This window comes from Rhinatrema bivittatum, chromosome 3, assembly GCF_901001135.1.
Source record: "Rhinatrema bivittatum chromosome 3, aRhiBiv1.1, whole genome shotgun sequence".
In the NCBI taxonomy this organism is placed as follows: Eukaryota; Metazoa; Chordata; class Amphibia; order Gymnophiona; family Rhinatrematidae; genus Rhinatrema; species Rhinatrema bivittatum.
In genome coordinates, this window is record NC_042617.1 from 249,484,173 (window position 1) to 249,504,640 (window position 20,468).

At 42.9% G+C, this 20,468-nt stretch overlaps 1 protein-coding gene across 1 annotated transcript in view; it reads right to left on the reverse strand.

The window, feature by feature from the left end:
- LOC115087337 (sulfotransferase 6B1-like) overlaps nt 1–20,468 on the reverse strand; it is a 95,547-nt gene that overhangs the window by 27,446 nt on the left and 47,633 nt on the right. Inside the window, 1 exon segment of the mRNA XM_029594427.1 lies at nt 20,016–20,142. Within this exon segment, the coding sequence (XP_029450287.1) occupies nt 20,016–20,142 (127 nt within the window).

A 20,468-nucleotide genomic window follows, 5' to 3' on the forward strand; every position in this document is an offset into this window, starting at 1 on the left:
TTTTAAAAAAGTGGGAGCACTGAGAGGAGAGGATCATCTTGCTAGTGACTGAAATGAATCAGTAAGTTTTTGCTTGGGAAATTTTCTTTGGGAATATTATTTAGTGTGTTTGTGTGTGTTTGTGCTCTTAATAGTCAGTAAGGCAGGGAATAAACTGAAGTTAGACTTTGTATTTTTAAATAGTCAGTAAGGCAGCTAGTAAGCAGTAGTTAGTATGTTTATTTTTAATAGTCTGTAAGGCAGCAGAAGTTAGAGTGTTTGTATATTAAAAAAAAAAAAGTAGCCAGAAGCTAGAAATAAACTAGGAGCAGTGTATACCTAAGTAAAAAGGTTGAAAAGTTCAGCACTCACCTCAGAAAGGTGTTAAGGTAGTGTGATTTGGTTTGATTAGGTACCAACATTTGTTAATCAAGAGAGCAGTGAGTCACTCTGGCTGACTGAAGTGTTAAGGTTGTGTGATTGATTTGATTAGGTACCATCACTCTGGCTGACTAATTAAAGTGTTAAGGTCAAAGTCCAGACTAGGGTCAGATCCAGAAGTCAAGCCAAGAGCAGACTAGAGACAAGAGAAGAACTGATACAGCAGGGCAGGCAGGGAGGCAGGACTGGACAAGACGAGGTGAGCTGGACTAGAGAAATGATGCAGGCACAGAATAAGGAATGCAGAAATCAGGAAGCAGCAATTCACACCACACTCTGGATGCAGGTAACCCATTGCTGAGGCAAGGAAAGCGTGTCCCTGGGGCATTTAAATGTAACAGTTGCTGGTGATGTCATTTAAGAGTGCCTTGGGCTTTTCTCACCACAGGCCCTTTAAATGGAGCCAAGTTGGGCGCTTGTGCACCTATGGAGGAACAGCAGCTGCAATGGTCCTGGCAGTGTCCTGCCACACATGTGAGCTGCGAAGGGGACCTGCTGTTTGTGGGATTGGGGGTGAGTGCGTCGGCTTGCAGGGATCTTCCAGAGGCTGGCAAATGTAACAACTTTTGAGTAAGACAAGTCTTCTGGAACAGAAGAATCTCTGGAGGCTCCAGTGGAGGTTCAGAAGGGATGCCTGTAGATTCCTCTTCCAAATCTAAGGGTATGGGAAGACTAACCCAGGATCTCAATGTTGGTGATATGAAAGGGGGTCCCTTGGTGGCGTCAGAGGATAATAACAATGGTGTATGATTTCTGAATGGCTGGACTCAACTGCAAGTGAATTAGTGAAGAAGAACCTTGTAACAGCAGTTCTGATGCTCTTTTCACCTGAACTGGTGATGCTCTTGGGAGTATGTTCACAATACTAGAGAAGAGAGGATAAAAAGCTGCTGCTTTCTCTTTTGCCAAAGAAATAAAGACATTTTTCACCAGTTCCACTATTTTGATCGAGCGGCTAATACTTCCTCTGACCTGGCTGATGATGGAGCATCTTCCTTTGATACTAGAAGGGGTTTTGCCCCTGAATTGGAGGCCTATTAGAAGTAAGGGGCACCAGGCAACATATAGGATCCATTCTCTTTGCAAACCTTCTGACAATAACCTTGTGGTATAAGGAAGGAGGGTAGAAGCATCATATCTCTCTCTGCTCCTGATCTTGGACAGCCCGCACAAAGTTGTGTAGGTAATTTGATATGAGGTGGGAAGGTTCCATTGTCCAGGGCTCAAGATAACAAGGGTATTAAATTTGTGAATTGACAGCATTGATATTTTAAGTTTCAGTGGCATAGATGTCTTATATATATATATATTTCCAAATGTTTCAATCATTTGTTGTCGTATATTTCAACTGCACCGACTTACATGCTTGCAGTACGCTGATGGTGCCAACAGTGCATATGTTCTTGGCACTAATGTTCCATGCATTGATGGGTCACAAATGCCATGCATCGATGGTGTTCCTTGCATCAGTGCACCAATGATTCATGCGTCAACAGTGCCATTACATCATGGGGTAGATTTTTAAAGTTATGCGCGGGCGTAGATTTGTTCGCGCAACCCGGCGGTTGAGGGGCACCTCAAGATCAGGCACAGACGAGCGGGGAGGCCTTTTTTCCCATCTTAGGCCCCGCAATTAATTTTATTTCCAACCTAAAATGAAAATAAAAAGAAGAAGGAACATCGGGAGATGAGAGGAAAGAGAGCGAGAGAGACCACGCCCCCTCCCACGATGTCACCGAGAACTTGGTCGGCGGTTGAAAAGCACATCATCATCAGGCGCCGCGCGCCGTGCATCGCGCAATGAAGGGGTGCAACAAAGGGGTTTTCCCCTTTGTGCACCCCTTCGTGCAATCCTTGGTGCCTCATGTAATATTTCTTTGTATTTGTAACTAAACCCTTACCTCCAAGTTTTTATCTTTTCTTTAGCATGTTAAATAGTTTAGTTATAAATGTTTATTTTATCAGACAAAGGAATTATATTTCCTGCTTTTTCTGTTTTATGTAAACCGGTTTGATTTACATTTTATGTAAGAATATCGGTATATAAAAATTAGAAATAATTAAATAAATAAATTCCCCAGTCTAGAGGCTGGTTCAGAGGCCTCAGCCACACCCCCGGAATGCCCCCGTGCCGGCACCATGCCCACGGCCCCGCCCCGGAATGCCCCCGAAAGCCGCACCACCCCTGGAACACCCCCCCGAGCAAAGCCCCGGGACTTATGCGCATCCCGGGGCTTTGCGCGTGCCCGCGGCCTATGCAACATAGGCGCGCTAGGGGGCAAGTCCCCTGAGCCTATAAATCTGGCTGGATTTACGCGTGCAGGGCTTTTAAAATCTGCCTCCATATGTCAGCAGTGACTGAGCACTGTGCATCAATGGCCTTTGGTGCTTCTTTTACACTAGTTGTTCTGGCAGCTCAGCAGAGTAACACCACTTTTTCTTTGATGCCTTGCTAAGGGGAGTTTTTGAGGAACTCCAGCTCAACTCTTTTCCCGGTGAGGCAGATGATGCTAAATGCAGGAGGAGGAGCAACTGTGACTTAGAAGACTTATGCAATTCCTTCATTTTATAAGCTCTGACCAGTTGCATAAGCACGGACATCCATCAACAGTTACAGCTGTTAGCCTGATCATTCTCCAGTCCCAGGTAATGGTATTAAAGTTTGTGTCCATTTGTAATAGCATTACTTTGCCGCAAATACACTTTCGGAATCCACTTACTATGGCATTCTTTTTGCTGGACATCTTGAGGAGACAAAACATTTTTTTTTCTAGCACTGAAAAGCTAGCTAAAAGCTCTTCTAGCTAGGAGAGACAGGACCATTCAGTGCCACTGGATGACATTGCTCACATGTCATGGTTAATTCAGCACTGCTTATCGAGGGAAAAAGTCTGGCCCTTCTGTCTAAATTTGGGTAGGTAAAATCATATGCTGCACAAGAAAGTGGTCAGTCATGATAAAATAACACCACCTCCTGGGAAAACATTAAATGTGACACAGGACTCCCAGGACCGTATTGTGGGTCCTGAGGCTCCCTCATTACATTTAAAGGGCCCAGAAGGAACAAAAAAGCCACAGCTGAAAGAAAAGGCTAAGCAGAGGTCAGAGTTGACCCCAGGGACTGCCACTTGAGGCAGCCCCGATTCCTAAAAGTAAAAATAAAGTTAAATTTTCACATGCAGCAATGGCCCCTCCAGCCCCACCCCCTCCAAATAAAAGTCATTGGGGGTTCATAGGAATCCCCACCCTCCCACCCCAACAGATACAAATGCACTGGGGTATAGTGTTGCCCCCCAGCAACCCCCTCCTCCCCTCCAGCACGGAATCTATGGGGTACCTAGAGGTGCAGGGCAGATAAGGGGGTCCATGATCTCCATTTATGTAAATTAATACCTTGGGAGGGGAGAGTTGCCGGGGGGGGGGGGGAACGCTATACACCAACGCATTTATGTGTTTACTGGGGTGGAGGGGTGGGGGGGACTTGAACCATCAATGACTTTTATTTAAAACTTTGGAGGAGGGGGTGTGAGTGGGGTAACAGGGCCGTCGCCGCGCATTAATATTTAACTTTTCTTTTATACTTTGAGGAGTCTGGGCTGCCTCTAACGGTTGCCCCAGGTTGAGTTGGGAGTCAGCCCTGACCCCCGCTCAACCTTTTTTTTTCAGCGGGCAACTTCTTAAGCTGCCAGCTCCGTAAGGCGATAGCGGTCCCTTGATGTTGGGCCGCCATTGCACCTAAAGGGCCGCTTGCCACTTTCTTTTGTCCCACGGCATTTGACCGCGAGACAAATGCATGCGCCATATAGACATGATTTTTGGGGGGGAGGAGGGGCTCCACTATTGCTTTGACATTTCCCTGCGATGGTGGGACCCCTCCTGTAAAAAAAAAAAAATGCGGCTTAGTGGATCTAGGCCAAGGTTAGAATAAAATTATAGTTACAGTAGTTTCAGTTTACAGTAAAGAATGAACATGAAGTTGGGACATACATATATGGTTAGAAATATGAGACTGTATTGGTCATTAGGTTATAGCAGAGATAAATTTAGAAAGCATGGATAGAGATAGCTTTAAGACTGTACCTGTTTTGCTATAAAAAGTAGGCATCCAGGGCAGTTAAATCAATAAGTAAACAAGCTGGTCCTTGAACAAGTTCTGGAAGTCATGCGATTGAAGAGTAGTATCACGTTGCAGGCTATGCCATGAAGTCTAAGCAAAGGCCTGTTCATATAGCCAAGCCTTGATTTTCTTCCAAAGGTAAGGTAAGATATTTCAAGGCATAGAGGTAGCATTAACATGTTCTACAATTTTGGGACATAGCAATTGAATGTGCAAAGTCTTGTACGAGTCAGTCTGGCAGAAGGAGGAGAGGATATTTATCTATTTAGGGGTAGATTTTAAATACTTGCGCGATCGTGTACTTTTGTTCGCGCACCAGGCGCGAACAAAAGTACACTGGATTTTATAAGATACGCGCATAGCCGCGCGTATCTTATAAAATCCGGGGTCGGCGCGCGCAAGGGGGTGCACATTTGTGCAACCTGCGCGCGCCGAGCCCAGCACGCGCTGCCTGTTCCCACCGAGGCCGCTCCGATTTCGGAGCGGCCTCGGAGGGAACTTTCCTTCGCCCTCCCCCCACCTTCCCCTCCCTTCCCCTACCTAACCCACCCCCCCGGCCCTATCTAAACCCCCCCCAACTTTGCGCGCGTCGGCCGGCAGCCCCGCTCCGTCCTCCGGTCCCGGGGGCTGGTCCGGAGGCTTCGACCATGCCCCCGGGCCGGCACCATGCCCCCGGGCCCGCGCCCAAAACGCCGCAGCACGCCCCCAAAATGCCGCATCATTTCGGGAACGCCCCTGGACACGCCCCCTCCTGCCCCTTTTCGAAAGCCCCAGGACTTACGCGTGTCCCGGGGCTTTACGCGCGCCGGCGACCTATGCAAAATAGGCGCGCCGGCACGCGAGGGCCCTGTGCGCATAAATCCGGAAGGATTTACGCGCGCATGGCTTTTAAAATCCGCCCCTTAGTGTTTTTCTATACCGGCATTCAAGATAAGGATCACATCATGCTGGTTTACATTTAACATGGGGTGTAAAAAAGCAAATAAACTAAAACTGTAACAAGTGAAGAGAAACTCTGAAGTTACAATAAAACAGGGATGTTCAAAACTGGGAGAAGAAGGAAAGGCTAGAGGAATTTAACGGAAAGAGCAATTGTTTACAATGTTCAAAGAATGTCTGACTGTGGTTGTTGGTGAATTAAGGTTCAGTTGAATTAAGGTGAACTAAAGTGAATTAAGGATACATTTACCCGATTATCTTTAACCACTCAGCAGCCTTGGAATATCCAGCCCTCTGTGACTTGCTGATATGTTATTTATTTATTTCTTTACTTTATTTATTTAAAAGTTTTTATATACTGCACCATGGGGTAGGAGTCTATCCGTCTAGGCGGTTTACAAATAAAACATACACAATATCATAACTTACATCATTTAAAATACATTACATTTGCAATAAAATGCTAAATTTTGCTAGTAGTATAAAGTTCGGAATAGAAAATTTGTTATTGTAGGTTATAAGCAGGTGTAAAAAGGTAGGTTTTCAGTACTTTTTAAAATTCATTACGATTTGCTGTTAGGCGAATATATTCTGGAAATGAGTTCCATAATATTGGACCTGTAACTGAAAAGGCTCGTTTTCTAGTTAGTGCTAAGCTGGCAGATCTTATTGAAGGGATTTCCAGGGTACATTTATCCAAGGAGCAGAGCTGTCTGGTAGGTTTGTATATTCTCAGTAATGAGCACAGCCAGATTGAGTTAGAATTATATAATAAGTTGTGGATAATGGACAGAATTTTATATGTCATATGGTACGGTTTTGGAAGCCAATGTAGTTGCTGTAATATAGGTGTAATATGGTCTTTGCATGATGCATTGCATAGCATTCAAGCTGTGGCGTTTTGCACAAGTTGTAATGGTTGTATTGTAGAGAGGGGTAGGCCGAGATATAATGAATTACAGTAGTCTAGGGTGGTAAGAATCAGGGCTTGAGTTACAAGACGAAAATCATTTCGTAATAATAACAGCTTGAGTTTTTTCAGCATGTGTATTTTGAAGAAAGATTAAGAAACATAAGAACATAAGAAAATGCCATACTGGGTCAGACCAAGGGTCCATCAAGCCCAGCATCCTGTTTCCAACAGTGGCCAATCCAGGTCATAAGAACCTGGCAAGTACCCAAAAACTAAGTCTATTCCATGTAACCATTGCTAATGGCAGTGGCTATTCTCTAAGTGAACTTAATAGCAGGTAATGGACTTCTCCTCCAAGAACTTATCCAATCCTTTTTTAAACACAGCTATACTAACTGCACGAACCACATTCTCTGGCAACAAATTCCAGAGTTTAATTGGGCGTTGAGTAAAAAAGAACTTTCTCCGATTAGTTTTAAATGTGCCCCATGCTAACTTCATGGAGTGTCCCCTAGTCTTTCTACTATCCGAAAGAGTAAATAACCGATTCACATCTACCCGTTCTAGACCTCTCATGATTTTAAACACCTCTATCATATCCCCCCTCAGTCGTCTCTTCTCCAAGCTGAAAAGTCCTAACCTCTTTAGTCTTTCCTCATAGGGGAGTTGTTCCATTCCCCTTATCATTTTGGTAGCCCTTCTCTGTACCTTCTCCATCGCAATTATATCTTTTTTGAGATGCAGCGACCAGAATTGTACACAGTATTCAAGGTGCGGTCTCACCATGGAGCGATACAGAGGCATTATGACATTTTCCGTTTTATTCATCATTCCTTTTCTAATAATTCCCAACATTCTGTTTGCTTTTTTGACTGCCGCAGCACACTGAACCGACGATTTCAATGTGTTATCCACTATGACACCTAGATCTCTTTCTTGGGTTGTAGCACCTAATGTGGAACCCAACATTGTGTAATTATAGCATGGGTTATTTTTCCCTATATGCATCACCTTGCACTTATCCACATTAAATTTCATCTGCCATTTGGATGCCCAATTTTCCAGTCTCACAAGGTCTTCCTGCAATTTATCACAATCTGCTTGTGATTTAACTACTCTGAACAATTTTGTGTCATCTGCAAATTTGATTATTTCACTCGTCGTATTTCTTTCCAGATCATTTATAAATATATTGAACAGTAAGGGTCCCAATACAGATCCCTGAGGCACTCCACTGTCCACTCCCTTCCATTGAGAAAATTGCCCATTCAATCCTACTCTCTGTTTCCTGTCTTTTAGCCAGTTTGCAATCCACGAAAGGACATCGCCACCTATCCCATGACTTTTTACTTTTCCTAGAAGCCTCTCATGAGGAACTTTGTCAAACGCCTTCTGAAAATCCAAGTATACTATATCTACCGGTTCACCTTTATCCACATGTTTATTAACTCCTTCAAAAAAGTGAAGCAGATTTGTGAGGCAAGACTTGCCCTGGGTAAAGCCATGCTGACTTTGTTTATTTTATTTATTTATTTATTTTGATTTTTTCTATACCGGCATTCGTGATAACATCACATCAAGCCGGTTTACAGTAAACAATGGGGTAATAACTGGAACATAGAACCAAATATGTAATATACATATTATAAATACAGTTACAATAAACAAGGATACGTACAACTAGGAGTAAGAAGAAGAAAAGATAGGAACTTTAACATGTTGTATTAACCTGTAGAATGGTAAAGTTTCCAAAGATGGAAGTGAATGATTTACAATGAATTGTTCAGTTCAAAAATGCAGTTTTTAACAATGAGGAAGAAAACATAAGTAATGAAGATTCTGGATGTTTATAAAGTGTAGGGGAAGATTATCAGGATGGTTATAAAAGAGAATTGTTGCTTGGAATTTGAATATCGGAGAGAATTGTTTTTAGTCTGAGTCTGGGAAGGCTTGTTTGAAAAGCCATGTTTTGAGTCTTTTTCTAAATGTCAATAAGCAGGGTTCTTGTCTAAGTTCCGTTGGTATGGAATTCCAAAGAGTGGGTCCTGCTGTGGAGAAAGCCCTATCTCTATAAGTTATATGGAGGGAAGTTTTGGAAGGTGGTACCTGCAGAGACTCTTTGTAGTACTCTCTTATGGGTCTGGAGGAAGTATGCTTTATGAAAGGGATTTGTAGGTTGAGAGGAGCGATTTGTTGGATGGATTTATAGATTATGGTGATTGACTTATAAAGAATTCTGAAATGGATTGGCAGCCAGTGTAAATCTTTAAGGATCGGGGTGATGTGCTCTCTTCTCCTTGTATTTGTTAGAATTCTAGCTGCCGTATTTTGAACCATTTGTAGCGGTTTGGTATGTGTTGATGGGGTACCTAATAATAAAGAATTGCAATAGTCTAACTTGGAGAAGATTATTGCTTGTAGGATAGTCCTGTAGTCATGGATGTGGAACAGAGGTCTTATTCTTTTTAGAACATTCAGTTTATGAAAGCAGTCTTTAGTGGTTTGGTTTATGAATGCTTTTAAGTTAAGCCTGTTATCGATGATTGCGCCCAAATCTCTTACTTTTGTTGTTTGTAGATTAGTTGGAGGGATTGTAGGGGTGTGGCTAATCTCAGATGATATTAGAAGGAGTTCCGTTTTTGAGGAATTTAGGATTAAATTCATACTGGAAAGGAGGGAGTTGATTTCTTGCAGATAATATTCCCAAAGATCGAGGGTTTTTTTAATGGATTCTTTAATTGGTATCACAATCTGGACATCATCTGCATAAAGGTAGTGTTTAAGGTTCAAGTTGTTTAATAGATGGCAGAGAGGGAGGAGGTAGATGTTAAAGAGGGTGGGAGAGAGGGATGAACCTTGTGGAACTCCTTGAGATGAAGGGTAGCGTTTAGATTCTTTACTGTGTATTTTTACCTTGAAGCCTCTGTTTTTCAAGAATGAGTGGAACCAGGACAGTGCAGAGCCTGTTATGCCGATGTTCAATAGTTGGTTAAGGAGCATAGAGTGGTTAACAGTATCAAAGGCGGCTGAGAGGTCCAAGAGAATCAAAAGGTAGGACTGGCCTTTATCTAGGCCTAGGATGAGGTAGTCTGTTAAGGAAATTAGTAGAGATTCTGTGCTTAACGATTTCCTGAAGCCATGTTGTGAAGGGTAGAGAATTTTGTGGTCTTCCAGGTAGTCTGATAATTGAGAATTAACCAGTTTTTCCATGACTTTAGCAATGAATGGGAGGTTTGAGATAGGGCGAAAATTGGAGGGGTCGTCTGGGTCTAACTTTGGTTTTTTCAAGAGCGGTTTGATTGATGCCATTTTAAGGTCGTCAGGGTAGAGTCCTTTAGATAAAGAGCAGTTTATTATGTCTGCCAGAGCTTTGGATATAGTATCCGGAATAAGGAGGAGTAATTTGGAAGGGATTTGGTCTAAAGGGTGTGTCGATGGTTTCATCTTTTTCAGTATTCTAAGGATCTCAGAAGTTGTAGTTGGTTCAAATGAGTTGAGTGAGATGTATTTGTTATGGTGTATATAGGTACTGTAGGGGGAAGAAGTATTGGGCGAATTTTTAGAAAGGAGGTTAGCTATTTTGTTATTGAAGAAGAGAGCAAGCTCCTCTGCCTTTTCTTGTGCTTTGTTAAATGGAATGTCAGGTGTTTGGATTTGAGTTAAATTGGAGACGTAGGTAAAAAGGGCTTTAGCATCAAAGATCATATGATGGATCTTATGAGCATAGAAGTCTCTTTTGATTTTTTGCAAGGAATTTTTGTAATTGTGGAGAGCAGTTTTGTAGGTAGAAAGGGTGGACGCTGAAGGGGATTTGCGCCATTTGCTTTCGTTCCGTCTGAGGGAAAGTTTTAGATTTTGTAGTTCTTCATTAAACCAAGGTTGTTTTTTTGGAATATTGTGTTTTAGTTTTTTTGTTGTTAGAGGACAGAGTTTATTAGCTGCAGTTTCTGTAATATTATTCCATGAGTGAAGTGCCGAATTTGGAGAGGAAAGGTCCATGTGGAGTAGTTCTAAGACTAGGTGGTTGTGGAGGTCCTCGGATGCACATATTTTCCTGTAGGAGAATTGTTGTTGAGGGGCGGAGTGCTGTTTTTTTTGTGCCAGTGTGATGGTGGTCGAGATTAGAGAGTGGTCCGACCAGGGTACTGGTTCGCAGATCGGTTGAGTTGAGTTAGAGATACCAGAATTGGTGAAGATAAGGTCCAATGTATGACCTGCTTTATGAGTGGGTTTCTTGTTCCATTAAACCATGTCTTTCTATATGTTCTGTGATTTTGATGTTTAGAACACTTTCCACTATTTTTCCTGGCACTGAAGTCAGGCTAACCGGTCTATAGTTTCCCGGATCGTCCCTGGAGCCCTTTTTAAATATTGGGGTTACATTTGCTATCCTCCAGTCTTCAGGTACAATGGATGATTTTAATGATAAGTTACAAATTTTTACTAATAGGTCTGAAATTTCATTTTTTAGTTCCTTCAGAACTCTGGGGTGTATACCATCCAGTCCAGGTGATTTACTACTCTTCAGTTTGTCAATCAGGCCTACCACATCTTCTAGGTTCACCGTGATTTGATTCAGTCCATCTGAATCATTACCAAAGAAAACCTTCTCCATTACGGGTACCTCCCCAACATCCTCTTCAGTAAACACCGAAGCAAAGAAATCATTTAATCTTTCCGCGATGGCCTTATCTTCTCTAAGTGCCCCTTTAACCCCTCGATCATCTAACGGTCCAACTGACTCCCTCACAGGCTTTCTGCTTCGGATATATTTTAAAAAGTTTTTACTGTGAGTTTTTGTCTCTACAGCCAATTTCTTTTCAAATTCTCTCTTAGCCTGTCTTATCAATGTCTTACATTTAACTTGCCAATGTTTATGCTTTATCCTATTTTCTTCTGTTGGATCCTTCTTCCAATTTTTGAATGAAGATCTTTTGACTAAAATAGCTTCTTTCACCTCCCCTTTTAACCATGCCGGTAATTGTTTTGCCTTCTTTCCACCTTTCTTAATGTGTGGAATACATCTGGACTGTGCTTCTAGAATGGTATTTTTTAACAATGACCATGCCTCTTGGACATTTTTTACTTTTGTAGCTGCTCCTTTCAGTTTTTTTCTAACAATTTTTCTCATTTTATCAAAGTTTCCCTTTTGAAAGTTTAGCACGAGAGCCTTGGATTTGCACACTGTTCCTTTTCCAGTCATTAAATCAAATTTGATCATATTATGATCACTATTGCCAAGCGGCCCCACCACCGTTACCTCTCTCACCAAGTCCTGTGCTCCACTGAGAATTAGATCTAAAATTGCTCCCTCTCTCGTCGGTTCCTGAACCAATTGCTCCATAAAGCTATCATTTTTTCCATCCAGGAACGTTATCTCTCTAGCGTGACCCGATGATACATTTACCCAGTCTATATTGTGGTAATTGAAGTCTCCCATTATTACTGCGCTACCAATTTGGTTAGCTTCCCTAATTTCTCTTAGCATTTCACTGTCCATCTCACCATCTTGACCAGGTGGACGGTAGTATACCCCTATCACTGTAGTCTTCCCTGACACACAAGGGATTTCTACCCATAAAGATTCAATTTTGTATTTAGTCTCATGCAGGATGTTTATCCTGTTGGACTCTATGCCATCCCGGACATAAAGCGCCACACCTCCTCCCGACTGCTCCTCTCTGTCATTGCGATATAATTTGTACCCCGGTATAGCACTGTCCCATTGGTTATCCTCTTTCCACCATGTCTCTGAGATGCCAATTAAGTCTATGTCATCATTTTGATGACGGTGCACCCCGTAAAGTTATCACCGCACAACCAGAGTGGCGTTTTGGGCACTGCAAAGGTAACCCAGCCACATTTGTATGAGGTCTCTTTGTTTGCAACTATCCAGGCTACAGCAATTTTTGCCGTGGTATGGTGATGGTATTTAGAAATTCGTCTATTTAAGATTCCATCTCTTTGACAGTTTTTTATCTCAAATCATTTACTGCTATACATTCTAATTCTCCCATCTTACTTCTTAGACATCTGGCATTAGCATACAAACATTTCAAAGTTTGTTTTTTGTTTGTATTTTTATTCTGCTTTTTAATTGATAGGGATAAGTTAGAATTTTTTAGCTCAGGTGAGTTTTTAGTTACAGGCACTTGGACTACTTTTCTAATTATTGGAACCTCACTGTCGGGATGCCCTAATTCTAATGCATCATTAGTATCCTTTAAAGATACATCTCTCCGAACCATGCGCTGCTGAGCGACTGTCGGCTTTCCCCTTTGTTCTAGTTTAAAAGCTGCTCTATCTCCTTTTTAAAGGTTAGCGCCAGCAGTCTGGTTCCACCCTGGTTAAGGTGGAGCCCATCCCTTCGGAAGAGACTCCCCCTTCCCCAAAAGGTTCCCCAGTTCCTAACAAAACTGAATCCCTCTTCCTTGCACCATCGTCTCATCCACGCATTGAGACTCCGGAGCTCTGCCTGCCTCTGGTGACCTGCGCATGGAACAGGATTTTTTTACTATTTCTGATATATTGTCGGTCATTGATAATCAGGAGTCTATGGTCACTCCTAAGTTTTTTGCATGAGATTTGATATGGATATGTTGATTCTCAAATGTGAAGGATTGAGGTGGCTGATGGTTTGAATCCGGTACTGTTGATAGGTAGATTATTTAAAAGGGTGATGCCACTGTTATGTTTTTGTAAGAATGTGAACCCTGGGCCAAGGTGAGAGGTGTCTCTGTCCACAAGGAGGAGCCCTGTGAGACTCACCGCCAGCAGGCTTGGTCTTAGTGGTCTCGGACACAGCTGTGTGGTAGAGACTTTATTACACAGGAAGGAAGGCAAGCCCGCAGAGCGGGAGTAGAAGAGAAAGCACAGTTCTGAGCTGAGGGGAAGGTCCCCAATGTGAATATCCGGTAGTGGTCTGCAGAGTGGGGTACGCCAGGAAGTCTCATCAGAACTGTAGTAAATACCTCAGATGTGCAGATCCGGTAGTGGCCCGCAGAGTGGGGTACGCCGAAGATGTCCATGCTGCGGAGGTGATGAGAAGATAGTCTGAGGTGCAAGACCCTGGATGAGGATCCTGGGGAAGATGGTGGTAATATCCTGCAGCGCAGGGTATTCTGGAGCGACTCCTACTGGAGAGGATACGATAGTGGCCCAAGGCACGGGGTATGCCATAGAAAATTCCTCAGTAGGATAGGTAACGTTGAAGTCCGAAGTATAATACTCACAAAGGTAGTCCAGGAGACAGTCCCAGGGAGGGGGACAGAAGCAGTCTAAGACAGAAAGGCCCTCCGAGGAGAGGATAACCAGGAACGCGGAAGAGCCCCCGAGGAGTGGGTTCCAAGGCAGAGATTTGGAACTGGAAGTCCAAGGATGGAGCGAATTCAGCAACGAGGGAACTCCTTGCTAACTCGAAGCATAGGGCCAGTCAGCTTAAGTACTGTAGCGAGATGATGTCATACGGAGGGGACAAAGGTGGACCTTGTGCGCGCGCGCGCGCAGCTTAGGAGATATCAGGAACAAGATGGCAGTACGCCCATGCCGTCCCGGGGTTGCCAGGTAGGTCGGCAGTGGCTGGCGGAGGTCGCCATTCTTCCCAGAATTGACGATGCAGCAAAGAGAGAGGTGAGCATGAGAGGTCGCATCCGTCTGCGACCGACGAGCGTAACAGCCACTAAAGTATAGAAAATTATGACATGCTCTAGGTCGGTGATTGATTTCCTATAATGCCATCACCCTCAGAGAGAGGGTCTGATGATAAGTAAATGGAAGAGAGAAACATGGAGGCAGAACTTTCTACTTATCATGTAATAATTTCAGTGTACAGGGTGGCTGTGCGTCGGTTAGGTGTCGCCACTTAACGAGGGTTAGTGTTTTGTGCTGTAATGTATAAAACAATGATTTCAGTGTAGCCTGCGTTTAGCAACAGGTCACTTAGATGTTTTACTGGAGACACAAAGGATGAATACAGAGTTTGGTATCTATATACTAAGTATACTTTCATCTACAACACACTTAACTAACTTACTAATTGGAATCTGATAGCACAAGTCACTTGGCTAGACAATAAGGGGTGGATTTTCCAAAGATTTAACCAGCTAACTTTCTTACAGGCCAATATAGTACAGTGCGCTCCGATGGAGCGCACTGTTAACCTGCCCTTGGACGCGTGTTTTCCCTTACCCCTTATTCAGTAAGGGGAGGAAAACGCACGTCCAACCCACGGCACCTAATAGGGCCATCAACATGCATGTTGATGGCCCTATTAGGTATGCCCGCGCGATACAGTAAGTAAAATGTGCAGCCAAGCCGCATATTTTACTTTAAGAAATTAGCGCCTACCCAAAGGTAGGCGCTAGTTTCTTGCCAGCACCAGGAAAGTGCACAGTAAACCGACTTGATTTGATATGTATATCGAGAATGTCGGTATATAAAAACCCTAAATAAATAAATAAATAAAGCAGTAAAAACTGCTTTTCTGTGCACCCTCCGACTTAATATCATGGCGATATTAAGTCGGAGGTCCTGAAGAGTAAAAAAAGTTAAAAAAAAAGAAAAAAAATTTTTTAAATGGGCCGGCGGCTGTCGGGCCAAAAACCGGACGCTCAATTTTGCCGGCGTCCGGTTTCCGAGCCCGTGGCTATCAGCGGGCTCGAGAACCGACGCTGGCAAAATTGAGCGTCGGCTGTCAAACCCGCTGACAGCCGCTGCTCCGGGTCAAAAGGAGGCACTAGGGACGCACTAGTGTCCCTAGCGCCTCCTTTTGCCCGTTTCTACCGCACCATCTAATTTAAATACTGTATCGCGCGCACAGGCGAGTGGCCTGTGCGCACGCCGGGAGAGCGGGCGTTTGTCCGCTCTCCCACGGACTTTACTGAATCGGCCCGATAGATAGCCAGTTAAATGTAACTGGCAAAAAAAAAAAATCCCCTCCCCCCCCCCGATTCCAATATTTACATAGATAATAATACAATTCTCTGACTTATGTGTAATGTATTTTTATTGAGTGAACTCACAAGATAATAATACACAGAAAACAGGAAATATCCATAACAAGGTATCGGTACAAAATGCCAAGAGAAACTGATAAAAAATATCACTCGTTTCAAACCAACAATCAAGACCAAGAGGACCCTTACCCCATCCCTCCCCTCGCTTCCCACCCCTCCCCCCCTCAGAGATAAAAAAAATAGAACAATATACTCAGTCCAGATACTCTCCATGTCGGTACAGGTTCAGTCATTCAAAACTAGGCTCCGAGCTCTATGAGGCAACGTTTGTAAATATGAATCCCAAGTGCTAAGAAAAAGTTTCCTTCTTCTGGGCGAACTACGAGCGAATAGATTTTCCATTTGCATCAATTTGTGAAGGTGATTCCGCCAGGACCAGAAGGAAGGAGGTTCCGGGGCTCGCCAACTCAGGAGGATGACCTTCTTTCCAACCAGCCCCGCTTTTCTCAGTAAATCCCGTAGTCCTGGATTCAAGACCAGGTGACGACTGACACAATGAAACAACCATAAATAAGGTGACAGTGGCAGCTTGGCTCCAACTATCGGTTCTAAATAGGCAAGAATTTGTTGCCAGTAAGGTTTTATAACCTGGCATTCCCAGAAAACATGTGACAGGGTCCCCGTCTCCATCCCGCAGCGCATACACTGATCTGTGGAAACAATTCCAGCTTTATAGGCAATCTGGGGAGACATAAACGCTCGACGTAAAAATTTAAGATGCATCTCTCGGTAGTACAGATTACCGGTGGTCGCTAGCGCGCTCTTTATACTAATAGAAAAAATAGGCACAGTTAGCTGGAACACCCCATCTCTGTTCCAACGAGAGACCGAGATTGGGTAAGATTCTATAGAAGCGCCGCTGGCCAAGTGTCTATGATAGAAGGAAAGTGACGGGTCCTTACTGTTATCAAACTTAAACAGCTTAGCCAATGCTTTAAACGCTGCGGGATGCTGATCTGGGGAACCCAGGGTCTTAATATAATGCCCCAACTGCATGTAACCAAAAATATGCGTGTCCGGCAACCCATATAGTTCTTGCAAATGATCAAAAGATAATAAACGACCATCATCATCCATCACATGTCCCATATATCGGATACCCTTATTATCCCAAATCTTAAAGTGAGCCGTAGTAGACCCTGGTGAGAAATCAGGATTACCTCTAAGCGAGGTGAAAGTTGCACAACAGCGGGAGATACCGAGCATTCGAGTAAGATGGGTCCATGTTCTCCGCATCGGAGCTATCAAAGGATGGTGAGCCACAGTAGAAACGACCCGGGAACTAGGACCCATCAATACAAAACTTAGGGCCAGCGGCCTGGTGAAAGTGGCCTCAGCCAATACATTAACAAAGGGAGACGACCCCAGCAACCACCCTCGGATCAGGCGTAAATTCACTGCCAGGCCATATCGAAACATGTTGGGTATCCCCATGCCCCCCCTTTGGCACGGATGTTTCAGCCATTCTAAGGGAATTCTAGCCTTCCCCTTCCTCCAAATGAAATTGCGCAACATCTGATCAATCCTACGAAGATCCCTGACCAGGAGGAGCATGGGAAAATTTTGAAATACATATAGCCATTTAGGTAGTATGACCATCTTAAACAAGTTGACTCGCCCACTAATTGTTAGCGGCAAATTACGCCACGTGTGGAGCTTCTCCTGAGTCATTTGAAGAAGCAGGGAAACATTCCGAATGTAAATGTGATTAATATCTGTGGTGAGAAGTATGCCCAAATATTTCAGAGAGTCTTGAGCCCAATGCAGGGGAAAAGCGTTGCCCCATCGCTCCTTCAACGAATTGGGGAAGGCCAGGGCTTCCGACTTATCCCAGTTTATGCGCATACCTGAAAAAGCTGCATAAGGGTGAAACAAATCCAGCAGCGCCTGCAGCGACCGAACCGGGGAAGTAAGAAAAAGCAACACATCATCGGCAAAAGCCGCATATTTGAAGATTTCCGACCGCCCCTCGCTATAAAACTGCAATCCCCGTATGGCTGGAGTAGCCTGTATAGCCAACAGAAATGGTTCCAGGGTGAGGAGGAACAGCAACGGGGACAGTGGACAACCCTGTCTGGTTCCCCTGCCAACAATAAATGGCTCCGTAAGTCCCCCATTAACCAAAATGCGAGCCACCGGGTCACTGTACAGAAGCTCAATTGCCCGGTAAAAGTGCCCACTGAACCCCATTTGCTTCAATAATGTAAACATAAATTCCCACTCCACCCTGTCGAAAGCTTTTTCAGCATCCAGGCTGACTACCAAATAAGGCTCATCCACTCGCTGACTAAGCGCCATGGCTGTTACTATCTGGCGAATGTTTCGCAGGGCATATCTATGTTTGATAAAACCAACCTGACCGGGTTGAATAAGGTCAGGTAAAATGTTTCCCAAGCGTTCAGCCAATATTTTTGCTAATATCTTATGGTCGGTATTGAGTAAGGAAATTGGGCAGTACGACTGTGGCAGCGTGGGTTCCCTGCCAGGTTTGGGTATTATAGTGACATGTGCCATATTTCCACCAGGCGGGAAGGAACCTTGATCAATTAAAGTCTGAAACACAGTGGGAAGAAGTTTGGCTAGTGGGTCCACCAGACATTTATAAAACTCTGCACTGTATCCATCCGGGCCCGGAGTCTTCAATTTGCGCATCTGGTAGATAACCTTCCTAACCTCCTCTTCGGAGATCGGTTCATTTAAGTAATGGCTCTGTGCCACTGAAATAACTGGTAACTGTATGAGATCCCCAAACGTTTCCCATTTACCTGCGTCCCACCCCTCTGAACAGTATAGCTGGGAATAGTAGGCATGAAAGGCCTGATGGATGTCCTCTGCCCCAGTCACCAGCCGCCTCCCCGAGGTCATGATTGCCGGAATGGAACGATGCCCTCTGACTGACTTAATTAAGTTAGCCATTAATTTACCCGACTTTTGCCCAAACTGAAAAAGTTTGTATTGATAAAACAGTAAGCTCTTCTTAGCTCGTTGATGGATAAGTGTATTAAGGGCAGTTTGCAAGGAGATATAAGCGGCTCTATTATCCCCAGAGTTACAACCCAGCAACCTCCGCTGGGCCTAATTCTCTGACTTAACTTAAACTTCCTTGGAGTCAAATTCTTTTGGATGAAAGTTTCTTTCTCCTCTCTCATTCCATTCTTTAATCTTTGAGTAAGAATTTGAGTTTGGAGTGCCAAATCTTTTTAGACTCATTTAAGCTTACTTCAATATAGTCTTCAATTGAATAGGAGAGGCTCCCTTCCACAAACAGGAATCTGAGATCACCAAGATCCAAGGAGAGGATTGACTTCTAGCCATCCTGTGAGAGGAAGAAAAGAAAGGGGAGAGAAGGAGAGGAGATGGACCGCTTCAATGGCCCATGAATATCTACTGAAGATTGGGAGATAAGGCAAGAAAGGTATTATCTTCATACTATAAGAGGAGGTAGGAAATAAAATACTAAATACTTTAAAGTATACTGTTGATACTTCAAACTACCATGGGAGGTACAAAAGCTTTGCCCAGAACCCAATGGGAGGGAAGATATCAAGTAACTATAAGAACTCATTTAATTTGATATAACATCGGAACTTGAGAAAGATTGTGAATAGTCACAAACTTAATAAAAGAACTTGTACCATTTTAAAATGAAGTACACAGCTGTAATGTCTTTAAATTATCATTTGCACCTTATCAGTAAAAGAGAAATGTTGGAAACCAGCACAAACAACTCTGCTTGTGACTTATTGAGTAGTGACTTTATTATTCACTATGCTGTGATTATCAGTGCTGTATGCCAAAGACTTAAAAGTGGGAAACTTAAAAGCAATGTGATGGCCTTGAAAAGAAACTTTCCCTCCGGTTGTGGTATATTAATAGCTTTCCACTCAAAATAGAAATTTGACATATGGCCTCTGGAACTATTATCTGGGTTCAACCATCATAGGGATTACAGTTATATATTTGGCTGATTTTTTAAAGTATACATTGGAAGCCACCTTCAGCAATATTGGTAAACTGACATAGAAATATCAAATAATACATAAACAGTAAAAAAATATTGTGAAATCTGCAATATAGAATTTGATAAAAGTACACATTTGGAGCAATAATCCAACATATAGAGCATTTTTTCATTAGTATTGATCAAGTTTCATATTGTGCATACTGTATATAGCTTGAATTTGACTTTTATGATATACTGGGTAGATCTTCAAACAACAGCTCAGCGAGTAAGATAGCTGAGTTGTTTTAACCACGTGACTTTACCCGGATAGTTGGTGGCCGAAAATCCAACTAAAGTCATGTGGCTAAAACTACCCAGTTTCAGTTACAGCAGATTTTGCTTCACCCAGATGTATCTGTGTAACATCCATACTATAGTTCTTATAAAAATGAAAAATTATCTGCATATGTTACTCCTCCTGACTTAGTTACATCCCCCAAATAACCAATTTTTACATACCTGATATGTGTGGTTAAATTTTCAAATAGCCAAATATGCCTATATAATTCCTGAAGTTAAGTGGATATATCCTGTCTAAACTTTGAAAATCTAGCTCCTGAAAACACAAGATGTTATGGATATTACAAACTGTAATAACTCTACTGATACCTTTTCCACTCATGAAGTGCTGGAAGAAGTCATCCCAGGAGCTGAAGGTGGGGAGCATTGGATTATTGTTATGGAAATGAAAATACGACACCACTGTATCCTTTGGATTCCGAAAGATCACCAGTTTCTGTTAATAGGTAATCACACACAGGTAACCAAGACTGGTATTTTTGAGATCTTTGAAAAAAAAAGTATATATATATATATACACACACGATTTATTTTATTTATTTATTTAAAATATTTTCTATACCGTCGTTAAGTTATGTACCATCACAACAGTTTACAGTAAGGCACAAAATACTAATGAATAGTATGTTTTCAAAAGTTATACAATTATAGAAAGTGCCCTCAGGGTTCCAGTTACAGAAAAATTTCAGTATAAAGACTATTTGATGATTAATCTCATGTTTGTCACACAAATTCAGCCCCAAAAACCGAATGTATTCCAGA